Source organism: Protopterus annectens, chromosome 9.part0 (assembly GCF_019279795.1).
Source record: "Protopterus annectens isolate FY-2018-M chromosome 9.part0, PAN1.0, whole genome shotgun sequence".
Lineage (NCBI taxonomy): Eukaryota > Metazoa > Chordata > Ceratodontiformes > Protopteridae > Protopterus > Protopterus annectens.
In genome coordinates, this window is record NC_056743.1 from 1,533,275,073 (window position 1) to 1,533,293,036 (window position 17,964).

Consider the following 17,964-nt stretch of genomic DNA (forward strand, 5'->3'; position numbering starts at 1 on the left):
ATTTGACATATCCAACCCTTAAATGTAGAAAATCCAAAAACCATTGCAGTCAAATAGCAGTTTTAAACTCAGAGCTGTTGTGGGTGGGCTAACCCAAATGTTCTGATTTACTTGTTATAGGGGCCATCTCAAAGATCTACTGTTATGGTAAATATACATGCCCATGACTGTACTGTATAGCAGGTAAGTCGCTTCTTGCAATACCTTTTGGGAAATAAATCTAATTGTCTTACTCAGTGCATTGAAGAGCAGATTAGTAAGGCTGTTTTAGCTTAGGCCTGCAAGCTATTGCACACCTTGCCACCTTAACACTGTCGTTGTGCTGGTGGACAATGAAAAGAATCGTTGACACAAGACCTTCAAGTGGCCACTAAGTCTTCATTTCAGGCAGACTGGATGCACTTGATATTTCTACATGTCTGCCAGATTGTCAGCTGTGTTTACAAATCCAAGAACAACCTGTTGGATATACTCCTGCCCTTAAAAGAATCTAAAGGCATGTATAGTAGGTGTGTACTAGGCTAATGGCCCTGGAGCCTATATAAGCCTAGCCCAAGAAGATTCCCTGGCATCATGCCACCCAAAGTTAAGTTCCCACTGCCCCTGTCAAGCAAGGCCACTGAAGTAATCCCTGGGGTGAACTTCCTATTGCCCACCCACTCGTCAAGATTTATCTTAAAGAGGGCCAGTGAAGTGCTCTGCTTGACGTGAATGGGAAGTTTGTTCCAGCAAATGGGAAGTCTCTGGGTTAGGAACCTGTACCTCCAGCATGTTTTGTTTATTGTGGTAATGAGGTTAAGGTCCTTGGAGCGTGTGGCATGGAGGGATTGGGATTTCTTTAGGTGTAGCATATCTAACAGAGCTGGGTCAGACAGGGTTTTGTAAGTCAAGCAGAGATTGCCTCTAAGTAGACGATATGAGACACAGAATAGCTGGAGTCTTTTGAGTCTGTCCATGTAGGACATGTGTTTGATGCCTAGGATCCTCTTCATGAGGTTCTTCTGTGGCCTTTCCAGCTGTTGCAGGTGTCTAGTGAGGTACATGCCAAATGGGGCATTATACTCAATGACTGGTCTAATGAAGGAAGAGTAGAGAGTACATCTAGCAGCTCTGGGTCAGACATGGCTTTGTAGGTCAAGCAGAGGTCGCCTCTAAGGCGATGAGACAGAGTATAGCTGGAGTTTTTTTTTGTCTGTCCATATAGGGCATGTGTCTACGGCCTAAGATCCTCTTAGTAAGGTATTTTTGTGGCCTTTCCAGTTGTTGTATGTGTCTAGTAAGGTACATACCAAATGGGGCATTGTATTCTATAATAGGTCTAATGAGGGACAGGCCCTTTAGGGGGTGAAAAGGGGGTAAAGTTCGCACTGAACCTGTCAGCCAATATGTTGGCAATATCAGTTGGTTCTGTATATGTATTGCCATTGTGCTGTAACTCAGAGCACATCTGAGTATTGCCATGTAGATTCTTGACATAACTATAGAATGCCTTGTAGTTGTCTAGAATCTGCAGCAATTTTGTTTTCATAGCTAGCTTTAGAGGATTTGATGATGGATCTCAGTTTTTTGTTGATGCTAACAAAGGAGTTTTTCCAGTCTTGGGACTTCACCCTTTTCTGCAACAGTTTTTTTCCTTCTGTTGTAGAATTTGTTTATGTTAGGGGGACCACCAGATTGGCTTCCTTTTTTTGGAGGAGAGAGTCTTGGTTCTGTTTGGTATAGCCCGTTCCATGCACTTATGTATGTGCTCATACAGTGCACTGGTGTATGATTCAGCAGTCATGAACCTATTTTCCATTTGCATGGGTGTCGTGAAGTTAACCACCTCTGTTTTTAAAAGCCCCAAATTGGCTTTGGAGAAGTGTGATACAGTGGTTTCCTTTGGGGGGGGGGATGTGGATAGCCATAGTGATTAGCTTGTGGTCAGATCTGACCAGGGAGGAGTTGATTACTGGCGTAGAGCAACGGTCACACACGTTAGTAATGACAAGGTCAGGGATGTTTCTACCCCTGGTGGGGGTAAGGATGAGTTGGTCCAGGGCATTGGAATTAATGAATTCCAGAAAATGTTGAGCAAGTGTGTTGGTACAGGAGTAATTTTCCCAGTTAATGGAGGGGTAGTTAGTCTCCCAGTATAAGGGTATTGGGTTGTACGCTAATATTTTCCAGTGTGTTTAGGAATGTGGAGTGGGAGTCTTAGGACATGGTGGGAGATCTATAGCAGGCTACAACCTGGATTGCAGTTTTACCCAGTGTTGTACCTGAAGTATCTCTGATGCTTTATGTTGGGCTACTAGTCTGGAGGTGCGCATATCCTTTATGAATATGGAGACACCACCACCTTTAGTGCTTTGGTCTAGGTCTAAGGGCCGAAAGGTGTGGTATGAATTATAGCCTGGTAGTCCTGGGGTGCTGTCTGGAGCCTTGAACCAGGTCCCTCTCACTGCACAGATGTCAGTGTTCTCCATTTTAAGGAGTGCTTCGAGTGAGTGCATTTTGAGATTAGACTTCTAGCGTTGAGTAGTATAACCCTCAGATTTTGTTTGCTTGTAGCTGTTATGGTGGTAATTTTGTCTTTAGGATATTGCCTTAAAAAGGCACTATAAGGGTGGCAAGAGCCTTGGCCAGTTTCTGGAATCCCTGGGGTGACAGGTGCAGGCAATCTCTGGCGAAGCATCGAGGTCTGTTGATTGTCATCCCAGGCAGATACTGGATCCCCTTAGAATGACACCAGAAACTTAGCCAGTTGTTGAAGTCCGTCATTTTCTGCTTGTACTGTGGTATCATTCTGGGTGACGGTAGGATGCTATTCAGAGCTAGGGTCATACCTGCCTGGGCTACAAGATCAGAGAGCTCCTCTGTCTCTTTTCATGTAGTCCAGGGAGGTACATCTCAGGTCATTCACACCAACATGGACAATGACAGAGTCATATTTGTACCTGTTGTGGAGTGACCTAAGTGCGTGCGTTATGTGACGGATCCTGGCACCTGACAGGCAGCTGACCATAACTTTCTCCTTATTCAACCTAGTGAGTGGGACATCAGTGTGCCTTAGTATCGAGTCACTTATGACTACTGTATTGGGTAAGTCGTTTTGCTTTATGGGCTTTGGTTGAGTGGCACACTGTTTATGTGAGCTATGTGTCTCATGGTTTGTGCTGGGATGTGGTGGTTGTTTGCGTTTCTGCCTCTGAGGTTTGGGCAGATTTTTATTGAGAGCCTCTGCGAAAGTAGGTGTGTGTTTTGTGTTACTATGTGAGGGTTGTGGTGGTGTATGCTCTGGAGGGCTATGTGTTGAATGTGGTGTGATGCAGGTGTTATCCTTCTGTTGACTGGCTAATCCAGTCTTGGCTGGAGAGTGCTTGGCTTCCAGTTTGGCTATATATGTTCATCTCTCACAAGTCCTAGTGTTGGGAGGTAAGAGGAGAAGGTTGTCTGTATACATGAGGCAATTGCTACACTGCCTCAGGATGCCCAAGTTCACCAGGTTGACAGGAGAAAGCACAGGGAACTGACCTTTAGACATGCCTGGATATGAGCTCACTATATTAAGTACTGAAGCCTTTTACAGGAAAAATGTCACTCAGTGTCTGAGTCTGTACAGAGCACTGCCAAACACTCGAGGGGAAACCAATACATGGACGCTGAAAATTTAAGGATGAGTATTTAGGCAGATATTCTGAAGTTAGGAATGAATCAAGCAGTACTTACTGAAAATAAAGAATTAGCTTGTCAAGAATGATGAAAAGAGGGGAGTCACATGAATGGCTACTGCCTGGCTACTACTAATGCTGGTCTCAGCACAGCTTCACTCTGTTATGATGCAATACTCCTTTGCTTCTTCTGTCATCAGAAGCAAAATGTTAGCACCAATCCCAAGAGGAGAAGCAGGCCACAGCCTGTTTGGTGCTTCACAGTCTTGTCCCAGATGATGCAAGGGTCTGCAGGCTTCTAGTCTTTTTCTGGTAGATGCCTTGAATAGCAACCAGACCAATCAGGTACGTTAAGCACAGACACTCACTCTCCAACCAGAAACAGTCCGGAATCAATGCACTCTGTTCCTACTCTCACCAGGATCAGAATATAAGCACAGATTCCAACCTGTCACCTATAAAGTAGGTATTAAGCTTTCTGGTGATCAGCAGTCTCCAGGAAATAATGCAACTGCACTCCTTCTCTCACCAGGAGAAAACAGAAGCACTGTTCCCAAGATGACTACTGAGAGGCAGAATGTGTGCTTTCCAGTAACTGGTGGTCTTGCAATAGATTCTTAAAGGTAAGATGAAAAAAATAGTCTATCCTAAACACTGCAGTGTGCACTAGAGGAGTTAGATGTAAAAGAAGGTAACAAGTGTTACCTGTCTAAAAAGTTAAGTTTTAGTGGAGAGTCACTATTTTTAGAACAGCGATATAGACTGAAAGGGGGTTTTCACTTTTTTTTATTCTGGTACTATGGAATACAGTAGAATAGCCAATAAATTTATATAGCTGAAGGGGGAGTGATTTCACAAAATGATATTTTTGTGCTTACTCACACCAAGCAGTAAAAGGAGAGAGGAAATGAGATGCATGGTCAAATTAACATAAGGGGCAGGCAACTAGAATTTAAGCACACAACAATAACCGGGTGGGAGGGTGTGAACAATTTCTGTCTAACTCACAAGAGACAGAGCTGTGGTGTCTTTTCAAGTTTTAATATGCAGTTAAAAGCAGAATACAAGTAAAACACAGTGTAAAGAAAACAAATCACAGTATACAAAATAGAAAAAGGTAATAAAGTAATATAGAATACAACAAATGAAAAGCAAACTAACCTTTCCCTCACAGCAAAATGTAGCAGAGTCTGGGTGAGCCATTCCAGTAAAGCTTTGAAATGTTTTATTTTACCCCTTAAATAGAAGGTGTAGTTCCTAGCTCCACCCCCTCAGTTCACAGATGATTAACCTTGACTGACCTCTTCTAACTTATGTGCGACTCCTTAATTGACCTTTTCTAATTTCTGTCTGACTCACAAGAGACAGAGCTGTGGTGTCTTTTCAAGTTTTAATATGCAGTTAAAAGCAGAATACAAGTAAATCACAGTGTAAAGAAAACAAATCACAGTATACCAAATAGAAAAATATTGCCTCACTTTATTTACTGTCCTTGATATTATAAAGAAGCAAGTAGAAATGCTGTGGACAAGTAAACCGGAATGGTGGACCATTGCTGTTAACAAGTCTGTTTGGATCCTCAGAATAGGTAGGTAAGAACTCCATCTATGATTATCATTTTGGTTATCTATTAAGAAAGCTGAAACTAGAAAATGGAAATAACATGCCCCCCTCCTTTATAGTCAGAAGTGCAAAATATTATGGCACATATGTTGCATATGGAAATTCTGTCTTCTCATTTACAGTTACAAGACTCCCCTAGTAAAATGGCTAAGCTGAATGCAGCAGTGGGGATGGATACCACAGGAAATTAGTTCAAAACAGAAGGTTATGACACATGTAAGTGAGACAAAATATCTGTGAGTGGACATATAGATATTCAGTAGAAATCAACAGCTTCTATCTTCAAGTAAAAGTGTGGTTTAAAATCTAGGGAGACTTTTATATTGTAATAGGCATCTTCTGAATTAAATAAATTGATCTTGCATCATTAAGGAGCATCCCGCCCAAAAAAGTTGCATCTTCTGCACGTCATCCCATAAATTCACATAACTAACATTCACTCATGTCCTTAGACACTTACAAAAATACACAACACATGTCATTCACGTATACATTGTTTGCAAATGCAAACATGTTTACATACATACAGAACTGTTTATAGACAGCTGATCAGCCACCCATTCATTAAACAGATGAGCGCGTGCACAAGACACACACACACACACACACACACACACACACACACACACACACACACACACACACACAAAATGCTCACACACTTTACATTATTTCATGCAGGCATTCTTTCTTATTCACTTCAGTCTCATTCATTTCACAGTAACTAGGGGGCTTTACCTGAAAGGAACATAAAACAAAAATAAGTTAACTAAACAGTAAGTTAAAATGGTAAAAATTTGCATATTTTATACAGTGATTGCTCGTCTTCATGGTATTTAGATCAACTGTATAATGATGGGGCTGCTAATTGAAGACCACTAGTAATAAATTTTGATTTCTTGCTCCACTGCACGAAGGACCTCTGTGATCTTCCATAAAGATAGGGTTTTATTTAAATTTGTAATTTAATGAAAAGGGGTTTCCTTTTTTTAACCAAGCTCTTTAGCAGTCAGTGTTTCCCAAACAAAAGGATAAAGGCAAGAACATTTTTAATGCAGGTTAACTGTAGACCACTGGGATATCACATAGTAAGAATTAAATAAACAATCTGATGGAGTTTGATTTATGAAGGAAGGACAAGTTAATAAACTGTGCCTAAATGGCTAGACAAATGTAACAAAACCATGAAATGAGTGGTTATATCTCAGTGGTACACTTGGAAACCATGACAGACTTTTTCTTTATTAGGAATGTCTCTTCTTGGCATAACCATGAAGATGTCACTTGGGTATCTGTACACACATTCATATGTCAGTTAATTTATATCCTCCTGTCTCTTGGGTGGTGATTAGGTACACTGCTGTTTTGCTCTACCAATATGTAAGGAATACTCTACACAGTTGAAGGCATCTGTTATGATGATGATGATGTTTATGAGTGTGATGTGTATTACAGATGTGTGAAGTATCCGTGAGAATGGTAGTTTTTTGGATAATGTAGATGCCTGCCACTGGGTGTCTTCCCATCCTCCACTGCTCTCCTACAACTGTTTCACTTTATTCATATTATCTTCATTTATCCAGTAACCAGTAAAGAGTCCTCCAAACCAATGACTGAACCAATAAACAAACTTGGCGATCAGCTAGCCCCAAGAATGGCAAATGCAGCCGGATGTAATACTTTGAAATGTTATTGTTAAATATCCAAGATTAAGCACTTTTGTCAACTAAAGTGCTGGGACTTCATCAGAATAACTTAATCACTCCCAATCCTTTTTATATAGTTTCCAAGGTGGGAAACCATATTAATTAACAAATCAATTAAAACTAATTAAAAAACATCTAGTAATTATTAATACTTAACCCATTCATGGAATCCAGTTTTTAGCGTGTATAAGTGAAAAAATTCAATGTAAACACGTTCAAGAATACTTAAACTAGCCCAGTAGTAGCATTACCGATGTATTAAAGATTAAATGAATATCCATGAATAAATGTACCATAAAGTTGATGTCCCAACTTAACATTGAACCAACAATGAAAGTATAAGTTTTATTCATCTACTCACTCTTTCTGTAGTTTTCTTGTCTCTCTTTTACTCTCCTCAGATAACCTTCCTATAAAATATCTTGAAATAAGTTTTAACTGTATTTTTATGGTGTGAAATTGAGGTATCCTCTTATGCTATGTTATGTGAATAATAAATCCCATGATGTCTTCCTGTATATTTGCATATTCCCCCTCCTTTCCTCTTTCTTTCCAAGTTTATTTTTTGTAAATTATGTAACTGTGTTTATACATATGTGGAGCTTTTCTCCCCGGGCCTCTACTGAAAATGGAAATGTATCCAGTTAGACTAGCCCGATTAACAAATGTAAAATAAATAAAAATAAATAAATAAACCCTACAGGAACTTCATCCACTAAAGAGATATAATAAATGCCATTGTCAATAAAAATAATTGAAATGTATAAACAATTGCATCATAAAAATTAATTACAGAATATGTATATGCATGTTAGAATTGAGGAATTTTTTTAAAAAACACTCTCGTATTTTTTCTTTGGGGGCCATATTGTCAATTCATTGCACTTAACTTTAATGCACTAGATATAGATATTGCACCATTTAACCTGGTTTTTCACTGGCATTAAGATGCAATTGCCATATTAATTCTTTGTATTCATTAATACACCTCCAAGGGCCACCTCTGGAGTTTTGAACCACCTGTTCCATTACAAAAAAGTAAATTTTTTGTTTTCACCACATGTAGTCTTGTGCCTGTATAATACGTTTGCCTTATTTTTCTGCCTGACATAATAGGAATGCTCATAGACTCTCCTACAGAATGACCACTCTGTCTTACCGACATAAAATGAAAAGCAGCCATTGCACAATGCTAGATACGCAGTCCCACTGGTGTTACAGTTAAAACTCTGCTGGAACCTAAAGGTGTAATTTAAGGTTTGTAGTTCTATCACCTCTCCTTCATAAATGTTGTATTGTTTACAAGCACCACATTTTTAGTGCCCTTAACAGAACCTGTTTTCACATTTAAATCAGAAAATGGTATTTTTAAATTTTTTCTTTTAGGTTAGCACATCTTTTGAAAGCAAAATATGGGTAACCCCCCCCCCACACACACACACACACACACACACACACACACACACACACTAGTTCTCCCACTACAGGATCCCCACTAATTATTTTCCAGCTGTCTTTAACTAAATTCATAATACTATTACACTCTTTGGAATATTTTAACACCAGACTACTACCAAATGATGTCTCATTCCTTTTACCATTCCCATTGTTCAACACCTGTAGGCTCACTGGTGTCCCATTTCCCAAAATGGGGAGGAATTTATAACCTCTACCACTACTAATTTCTTTTTTCAAAAATATTTTTATTTTGTGTTCATTATAAACCTACGCAAATGTACATATAACAAATACAGTAAAACACTATTAATTTCTTGATGTACATTTTCAAGCAAACCATCAGGATAATCTCTTTCACAAAGCATAGAGTGTTAAAAACTCTGTTTTTATCTCTAAGTCTGCTTCATCTGAAATTAACCTGGCTAGCCGCACTATTTGCCACCCACTAAAACAGAAACTTAGTTTGGTAAAAGGCAGCAACATTTTTCATGTTTCAGTGAAAAAACAGCTGAGATAGTCAGGAGCACACCTGTTTTTCTTTTTAAGAACTGCTCTAATTTGAAAAGACAACTAAGCCATGGTAATAATAATAGTGTGAAAGTTGAAACTAAGCGGAAACTAAACAGAATAGCTACTTTATGCATGTCGGTCGTGTCGAGCTTGTTCAGTTATTTCAAAAGAACAAATATTTAAGCATCCGCAGTACAACTTTGTGTTTAAGCCTAAAAGTTATTCTGATTGCCAAACAGAACACATTGTTTATTTAGCTACCTGCATAATCTGTGATTGTTTTTACGTGGGAAAGACTAATATGAAGTTAAAATATAGAATTTTAAGACATCTATATATCACATCACATCTGGGAATGAAAAAAATTCACTGGCCAAACATATAGAAGATAAGAATAGGCGTGCCTTTTCTTTTAAGGTTTTGCAATGTATTTATAAAAGTATTAGAGGGGGAGACTTAGTCAACTGCACTGAAAGGGCCAAGTTGGATGGATTTTAAGACTACAAGCAGATAAACATCATGTCCTGAATGGGTGTATATCCTTGAAACCAGCCCTTAAGGGAGGGAAGAATGAAATAAAGATCTGAAAGGTTTTGTTTAATAAGTTTTAAAGGGGGGATACATGATGGCTGGTGTGCTACAAGTTTTTGAGCTGCAGACTTGATATTAAAAAATAGTTGCTTAACAGCAACCCTTTTAAACTCTTGCAAATACTCCTTTATTCTCCCTGTCACTCTGTAGCTGCCCTTGTTCTTGTTCTGTGAGATTCCCATTTTAATACAATACTTTAACCTTTGTTAACCCCCTCTAAATAAATCATGTTTCTCCTTTCCCGTAGCTCTCATTTGCTCTTTTTCTTCTGTGAGATTTCCCTTCTTCAGCAATACTTAAACATTTGTCAGCATGTCTAAATAATTTGTATTACTTTTTTCAGTACCTCTTTCTCTTATTTCTACCATGCTTTAAACTCCATGCTCATGTTATTCCACTCAGCTGTCCCTTCTGAGTTAATTTCTGTCATCTCTAATAACTCTCAAATCATATTGACAACCGTTCTTTAAAATTCTTTCTTTTTAACATACAAGTAGGAAAGTGCCAGTGCCTATTTTTAAGTCATTATTACCCTTCTTCTTTATCTTAGTTTTTTTGTATTATTTGATGTATTTATTGGATTAAATGCACATCCTCCTGTGAAATATATACAACTTCTGTCCCTATCTGGCCCAGTTCCTGTATCTTTAAGAATGATATGTAAATTTTGTCTTGGGCTATACTTCTAGCATATATGTTTCCATGTGTTGTGCAGCACTAGATATCTTCTGGCAGTCTCCCAAGTGCTTCAAGACTCTCACTGGACATAGAGCACCCTGGTGAGGAGTTAGTATGCTGTCTAGTCTTGTATATCAGTTGCGGTTAGCATGCTGTAGTAAAGTGCGTTAAGCCATGCTGACATTGCAAATCTCAGAGAGTACTGTCTAGGTAATACTGGAAGCATTTCACCGACAAAGTCTGTGTGAGCTTCCGTTTTCATTGGAAGACTGAAAAGAGGATTCTATACCAAATATTCTCATTTGTCTTCAGAAATCTACTCTTTTTTTTTTATAGTTTCCCATCTAGGTCCCTAAATATGTCCTCTCTATTACAAAGCAGCTTCTAGTCCCTATTCCCAAATAAAAAGCTTAATAGTAATGAAAGCATATTATTATTCCCAAAATTCTCTTTAGCTCTGTAGTAATAGTTTTAGGTGGACTATAAATGCATGGCAGTAAAATCATCTGCCCCTGCCAGTAACCATTCACTATCAAAAATCTGTTATTATTGTCTTTTCTTTTTTGTTACTTTTGCCACCCTCTGATCCCTCAGTATTATCTCTTCCTTTTCTTTGGTCCTTGATACTCTGCTGAATATCCTTCCTGAAATTCTTTCTTTCTCAGATGTGAACACTCATTTCTATACAAATGAGTCCCCTGTACCATTGCTATTTGCACTTCATGCTTCTTAATATAATTAAGTATTCTTTGTCTCTACCTGTAAGGCCATTTACATTCCATGTTAATAGTGACAAAACAGACATTCTGTTAAAAGTTTTACTCCAGCATATTATACATGACAATTCTTTTGAATATAGGCTTCCACTTTCCAGCTTGCAGCTTACTCACACACACTAATTTCTGGCAGATTGATTTGTATGCAGTTGTTTCTTCTGGACTCTTGTTAAACCCTTATCACGTTTTTCTAGGTGTTTTTCTTTATGCAAAAAACAAAAAGCAATCAATACATTTTCAAAACCTCTCAACTCTTTTAGCTCAAAGCAAATACATATATTTTCCAAAAAGGAAGATTATCTTTCCAATAGGAGCAGCTGCTCCCAAATTGATGGCTGCACCCACAGACATTGTGTATTCTAATTTAGAATTAACCATACTAAAGCATATGTTAAAGTTTGTGTTCCAACTTGCAGAAATTGCTGTCTGTCCTTGTTTCCCCTCTCATATGTGAAAAACAACTGGCATTTTTTCAGTAAGCCTTAACTTTTAGCTTTAAAAAAGTACAGTAGTTACCTTTATTTTATTTAATTAGTTTGTTTATTTATCTGTCCTTCATTGACCAGGTTAATGCCAGTAGACTAGTTGCCTCAAGGGGAAGCCTACATTAGTATTTATACTACTGGGGGAAATTTGGCCAGGGCATCATGGAACTTCACCTACTCTTTTTGATAGGTGCTGTAGGATCTTTTATATCCAACTAAGCTACCACCAACTCAAGCAGACAAGATCTCAGTTTACTGCATCATCCAAAGGATGAGGCACTCAGGAGTGCAGTACTCCCATAGTGCTGCACTGCAGAGCCAGCAGTCCAATAACCAGGAGTTGGAAAGGAACCCATAGCTTTATGTTCTTCCAGCAGCAAAAGTGAGTGTGCTACATGTTGCGTCACTGACAATGTGTAAGTAGACTACGTTGTGCACTGTTCTGTTTACTGCATTAAAGTACTAATAAGGCTGCTGGAAAGGCAGCCACTTGTACAACTATTCACTTCCCACAGCAGCTTCGGTCTTCATTTACTTTCACTAAACTGCTTGCTAATCTCCTTTTAAGAGTTAAGTATATTGTTTCTTGTAGATTTCACCCAAAACACACTGTTCAGACCATTCATTATTAGTTACTTGCATCAGCAGACGCCTTATTTCCAAATAAAAGCATTTGCTAATGGGAAGAAGATAGTAACTTTGCATATGAAAGAAAAAAACCCTTGTACATTTTTCTCAGAACACTCTGGTCCTCTCATGATTGTTTGCTTCTGTTTTGATCCATTTCTCACAAATAAACAGTTAATATTTTTACAAGTACAAGAAAGGCCTAATAGTTTGTATAGTTTCATTTTCTCTTATTTTTCAACCTTATTTGTCTAAAATGTCTATAACTTAAACCAGTAAAATTAGTTTAGACATGCATCCCATTCTGTATCTTGCATATAATGTGATCAGTATAGTTTACATCCGCAGCAGACCGCAGTCACAACATTATATTAACTTTAACTTTCTCCTTTTCAGCCTTCTGTATTTTGTTAGTGTAAAGCATAGCTACATTATTAATAAGAAAAGGTGCTTTCTCACTTTAATATCCCTAGCATATACATCAATCACTGATAAAAGTACACGCACCTCACCTTTTAAGTATCTTTGACTGAATACTGTACAGAACTGCTTTACAATATGCAGGGCAATTTACATAATGATTTTTTATATAAATATTAATAAAAAATTATTTCCATTGCTTTTTAATCCATTCACTGTCCTTCTAAACATTTGTAACATAATGAGAAATTTATGCTTTGGAGTTCTCCCACCATAACATATTCAGTGGACTTTCAGGTTTTTTCAGCAACTTCTTTTGGAACCACAGTTCACTTGTCTAAACTATATCCAATGGGGATTGATGCTTAACAGTTCTGTCATTTATTCACTAATTTCACAGCGGTGTTAGTGTATTTCTTGATCATTTCAAATGACCATCACTGGCCTTTTATTCAAGTCCAAGGTTCCCCTTGATTCTTCTATTCATCTCTTGGACTCTTCCTTCACTCATGCGTTTTCCTTTTGGGAAAAAATAGAAAACATTTCATTGATAAAGTTACTGTGTGGAATTCCTTATAATTTGAAGTCTGAGAAGCAGAGTCCCTTCAGTTTGCTGGCTCACTGTTAGTTGGCTAAACTCTTAATATTTCCTCCTTGACCTGCCTTGCATTTAAACATGGCTTTAATCCACCAGGAAGAATATTTGAGAAAGTTGGATATACGCGAATCTCTCAACTACATTTCAACATCCCTTGCTTGCCAGTATATTCTTGCTTCTTTTCAGCCTGGTGTGCCACAGGTAATCTTTTCCCCAAACATGCTGTTGTCCATAATTTTTAATACAAATACCTTCTGTCACAGTTTTCTGCTAGTATGATTTTATATTTTGTAATATAGGCCTTGGATAACTGCGGTGGTGGTGCTGCGGTAGCGTTGTCACCTCACAGTTAGACGTTGCCCATTCGCTTCTCAGTTAGAGCGTCTTCTGTGTAGCGACATGCGTGAATGGGCGTTCCTTCATTGAAGGTTGTGCGTTAGGCCCGGAAAGCCAGTACGTAAAAATCTACTGCCAATCATTAGCGGACCGGAGTTCTGCTGTGGCGACCCCTAACTGGGAAAAGCCGAAAGACACAAACAAACAATATAGGCCTTAGATGTTTTCTTATGACCAGATTTGGGGCAGAGATAGAATATGCTCTTATCAGTTAACTCCTGCTGTGGAAAATCCAATCAGATTACATTTGTGCTTTCATAAAATTAATGCAGTCTGTGCATTCCAGTTTCTCTGGTATAGCAAAGCTTCTTAGTTTTTCTTTGTGTGCCCTGTCATATGAGAGTTCCTATTGAGAAGTCTCATATTAATTCGGTCTTTCTGTCATTTCTTCCTGTGATTTCTGCATTTTATCAGCTCATCTGAATAGTTAATCAAAGCTTTCATTTTTCCAGCCATTTATCATTTTACTTTATATATGCATCCATTGTCTCGCTTATTTTAAATATCTCTGAGTGTTTTGGCTTATTTTTCCTTAAAACTACTGGAAGCTATTTTCTGTCCTAAAGGTGAAACTCAAACTACTTTTTGATGCATGGTTTCACGGTTCTTCTTTGTTAGATCTTTTTCTTTCTTGGTTAATTTTCTCTAACTTTTTGCAAAATGTTGTCTTTGCTGGCATCTAGGCAGTGTAATTTCTATCAATTTTCCAGTTTTCACACTGGAAGAGCTCAAATCAACTTACTGCTCAAAGTGCAGATATCTTGGAAGTTTTACAGTCAAGTATTATTGATAAAAGGATATTATATTGACACTGTCTGACAAGACAGCAGTCCGTTACTGCAGAAACGTATTGCTTCACTTCTCTGGTGGTAGAGGACACTGGTAATGAATGGTGTTGATGCTGTTGACACTTTTCATTCATTGAGTTAGTCATTTATTCTCTGTTTGCCTGCTTAATCCAGTTTATAGTTGTAAAGAAGCTGGAGCCTATCCTGGCAGTCAGTGGGCACAAGGTGGAGTAACTATTTCTGAATGGGATGCTAGCCCATTATGAGACACAGACACACAGACACACATGTACACACACACAGGAAGTTTGGAGAAAAAAACAGTACACCTGTGGAATACCTTTGGGATGCAAGAGAAAGATGGAGCATAGCAAAATCTTAAATTGACACAGAGAGGATGTGCAGACTCCACATAGAAAGTGCCCTGAGATGAAAACTGAACTAAAGAACCAAGCTCTGTAAGACAGCAACACTAATTGCTGTACCACAGTGCTGTCTGCTGTTGACTCCAGTATAACATCAGTCCCGTTAAGGATCAGTTTTAGGGCATCTTAATTTCAAAGTGCTGGTTATTCAGAATTTAGAAATTGTCTTTGCTTATTTCCTGTTAATGAGTTCATATGAGAATTGGGCACTGAGCTACTTATTTTATTGGGATGTAAAATAAAATACTGTAGCCCATTCAGTTAGGCTTTATATACTCATTTATTGGTATAAATTCCATCAAACACTGACCTGAGAGTCTTTGGTAATATATATATATATATATATATATATATATATATATATATATATATATATATATATATATTCCATTTGTGCTATTTATGCGCATGTGATACAGCAAGTGTACTTCATTTGGAAGCAGAGATTTTAATTGTGAATATTTAGTTTGAGTTTTAAAAACACTGATATATTATTCATTTCTTGGCTCATACTACATCATAATATGTGGCAGTCTTGACACTGAACAGGAGTACTCATTTTTGACTACAGCTTTATGACTCTTGTTGCAGATAATAGAAATTGAAAATAACTGGCTGCTGGAGGTTGCTCCACATTATTACAAATCAAAGGAGCTGGAAGACCCCAACAGTAAAAAGATGCCAAAGAAGGTTGGAAAGACCAGAGAGGAGCTTGGCTGATAGATGAAGAAGAGTGTAACATTTGCACTTTAATGAGGCAAGATGGACATGCACATTGTCAGCACTGCAAGTTGACTGTAATCCTTCAGAGTCAGAAACAGCAAAATGTAAGCTAGAATTGCAGACAACAGGCACAAATATTCCAGTAGTTTGGGTAACACAGACTGACGGATGTACCTGAACATCGTATTGTGGGTTTCTCATTTCAGGACTTGGGGTAATGTATTTTAGTACATTTTAAGTGAGGAAAGCATTCTGGGAGTCCAGATAATCTGTATATAACAATGTTTTTCCTGGATATGTACAGTGTTTGTGAATGTAATCCTGTATAAAATGTATATTTATATTTGTTTTACTCATTTCTATTAATATTTTTATAAATAAGTATTTTATCAATTGGTGTCTTGTCTTTTTTTTATTAGTGTATAATTTCTTTTGCAGAAAGTAAAAAAAAAAAATATCTGAACGAAGTAAATCCAAGAGCATACAAATGGACACAACAGAAATGTGTCAGGTTGAAGTAATGCAGATGCTATATAAGGAAGTTGTATTTGGGAAACTACAGGCAAGATACATAAAGACATAATGTTCTCTGTATGGATCCCTGTTGCAGTCACAACCGATGGGAACTAAAATGCAGGCGAGCTCTGACTGCTGGCTGCAATTCCAGAGCTTTGTACACCGCAACAGGTCTGGCTCCTTTTCTCCACTTAATCATGCTCTTGGTATAAAGGTGAGCCAAGTAGCATAATCTTGCTGCATTACTTTATTGGTCTCTGAACTGTTACTTGGTGTCTTGCAGTTCGGCAGTTAGCTGGGCAGATAAGTATCCCACTGGGGAAAAAATCTTTTTTTTCTTTCTTTGTTATTGCTGCAGTTGTTAGTTTGATTGGAAAAGCTGTTATTAGGTCATAGTTTTAAACATCCATAATCCCTAGCATAATAAATATCCCCCCAATAAAGACAACAGTTGTGGGAGGGAGTCGGATCCTTCATAGGTACTTCCACTCTGTATGTGTTTTACAGCACCTTCCTTCTCATGACGTGTCCTCCTGAAGGATTTGTGTTGGATTTAATGAAAGTACCATTAAGAAAAGGCAGAATGTTCTATAGGTTTGTCTTAACACAAAAAGCTGGAGTTCCTTTCTTCCTCCACTACACCTGAATAACTACCAGCAGTTGTTTGGCATCCATTCTAAGAACCATAGGTGGGGAAATCCCCACTGTCCTGGTTCAAGCAGATGCTTGAAACTGCATGATTTCAGCGCATGATCTTTAGTCATTATTTTTTTTTTTCCTGAGGAGGCTTATTTCATCATGATAAGGATGCAAACATCCAATGATTGGGATGTCCACCATATTCCAGACTTTGCTTGTATCTGCAAGTCAGTTACAAGATGGGGTCTCAGACTAAAATTTCACCCAGGCTTTCTTCCAGGACTTAAAAAAAATATATATGGGCCCGGGAATTTTTCTCTTTTTCAAAATCTGGAAGCCAGGCTAGATCAGCTATCCATTTCTGTGGGCACCCCCTCCTCAGAAGAGGAAAAGGAAGCATTCTTGTAGTAAAGACTCTGACTTTTTCAGTTCTGAAGGAAAAGTGGAGCTGATTTACAGCTGTCTAATCTCCAAACCTTCCGATTTTGATTTTGGAAGTGCTGTTACTTGACAGTAGGGACACAAATTGACTGTTTAACCCTCAGTAACATGATTAACTCTCCTGAGAAGAAACTGATAAAAACTGATAAAGTTAAGAAGTTTGCAAATGAAAAATATGTATTTAAAGGAATGTATCAAACTTAATGTAGGCCCGAAGGGATTATAGTGTTTTAAGTTTCCTAAATGGGTGGATGTTAACACACCCTTTTATGAATTGGTAGACCTATTTAGCAGGCATGGTTTTGAACAAATGAAAGTCATTATGAACTGTTGTTGAAAACAATGGAAGATTGTAATGCTAACATTTTGAATAACATATTGCTTGGTACTTCTGAACATTGATACTTTCATTTTTTTTCATGGATTGATAAGCACTGTGATATGACACATAGCAGAAAAGTTAGAAAATAGGGATAAGACCCAGTATAGTAATGGTACAGCATATCCCCTACCTAAGGTTAGAAATCCTGTAATAAGTAATACTCAGCCTGGCAGTAATTATGATGAGGATGCTAATAATGATTGGTATAATCACAGTAATATAAACACAAAGGTATCAGAAAAAGCCACGCAACTTGTATGGATTTGGGGATGCAAGAGTCAGTTGATCATTATTTGGACCCTTTAGAATATCTACACCCCTCCACAGATCAGAGAGACTGATGAATCACAAGCAGTAATGGGGGGGGGGGGTATCAGAAAACATGGGACAACCGCACCACAAAGGGAAACCAAACAATCCACCCAACTGGTACAAAGGGGGGCAGAAGAAGAGGAAAGTGAAGCATGTATTGAATCATGCCAAGCAACTAGATGCAAACACCACAGATATTAACATTGATCTCGGTGTT

General features: G+C 38.0%; 1 protein-coding gene across 2 annotated transcripts in view; it reads left to right on the forward strand.

The window, feature by feature from the left end:
* Positions 1 to 15,775, forward strand: part of DHX16 (DEAH-box helicase 16) — a 983,432-nt gene extending 967,657 nt beyond the window's left edge. For both annotated transcript variants that reach the window (XM_044084487.1, XM_044084486.1), the window contains exon 21: positions 15,326 to 15,775. In XM_044084487.1, the coding sequence (XP_043940422.1) occupies positions 15,326 to 15,454 (129 nt within the window). In that variant the 3' untranslated portion in view covers positions 15,455 to 15,775. The remainder of the gene's footprint in view (positions 1 to 15,325) is intronic.
* The last annotated feature ends 2,189 nt before the right edge of the window (positions 15,776 to 17,964 follow it).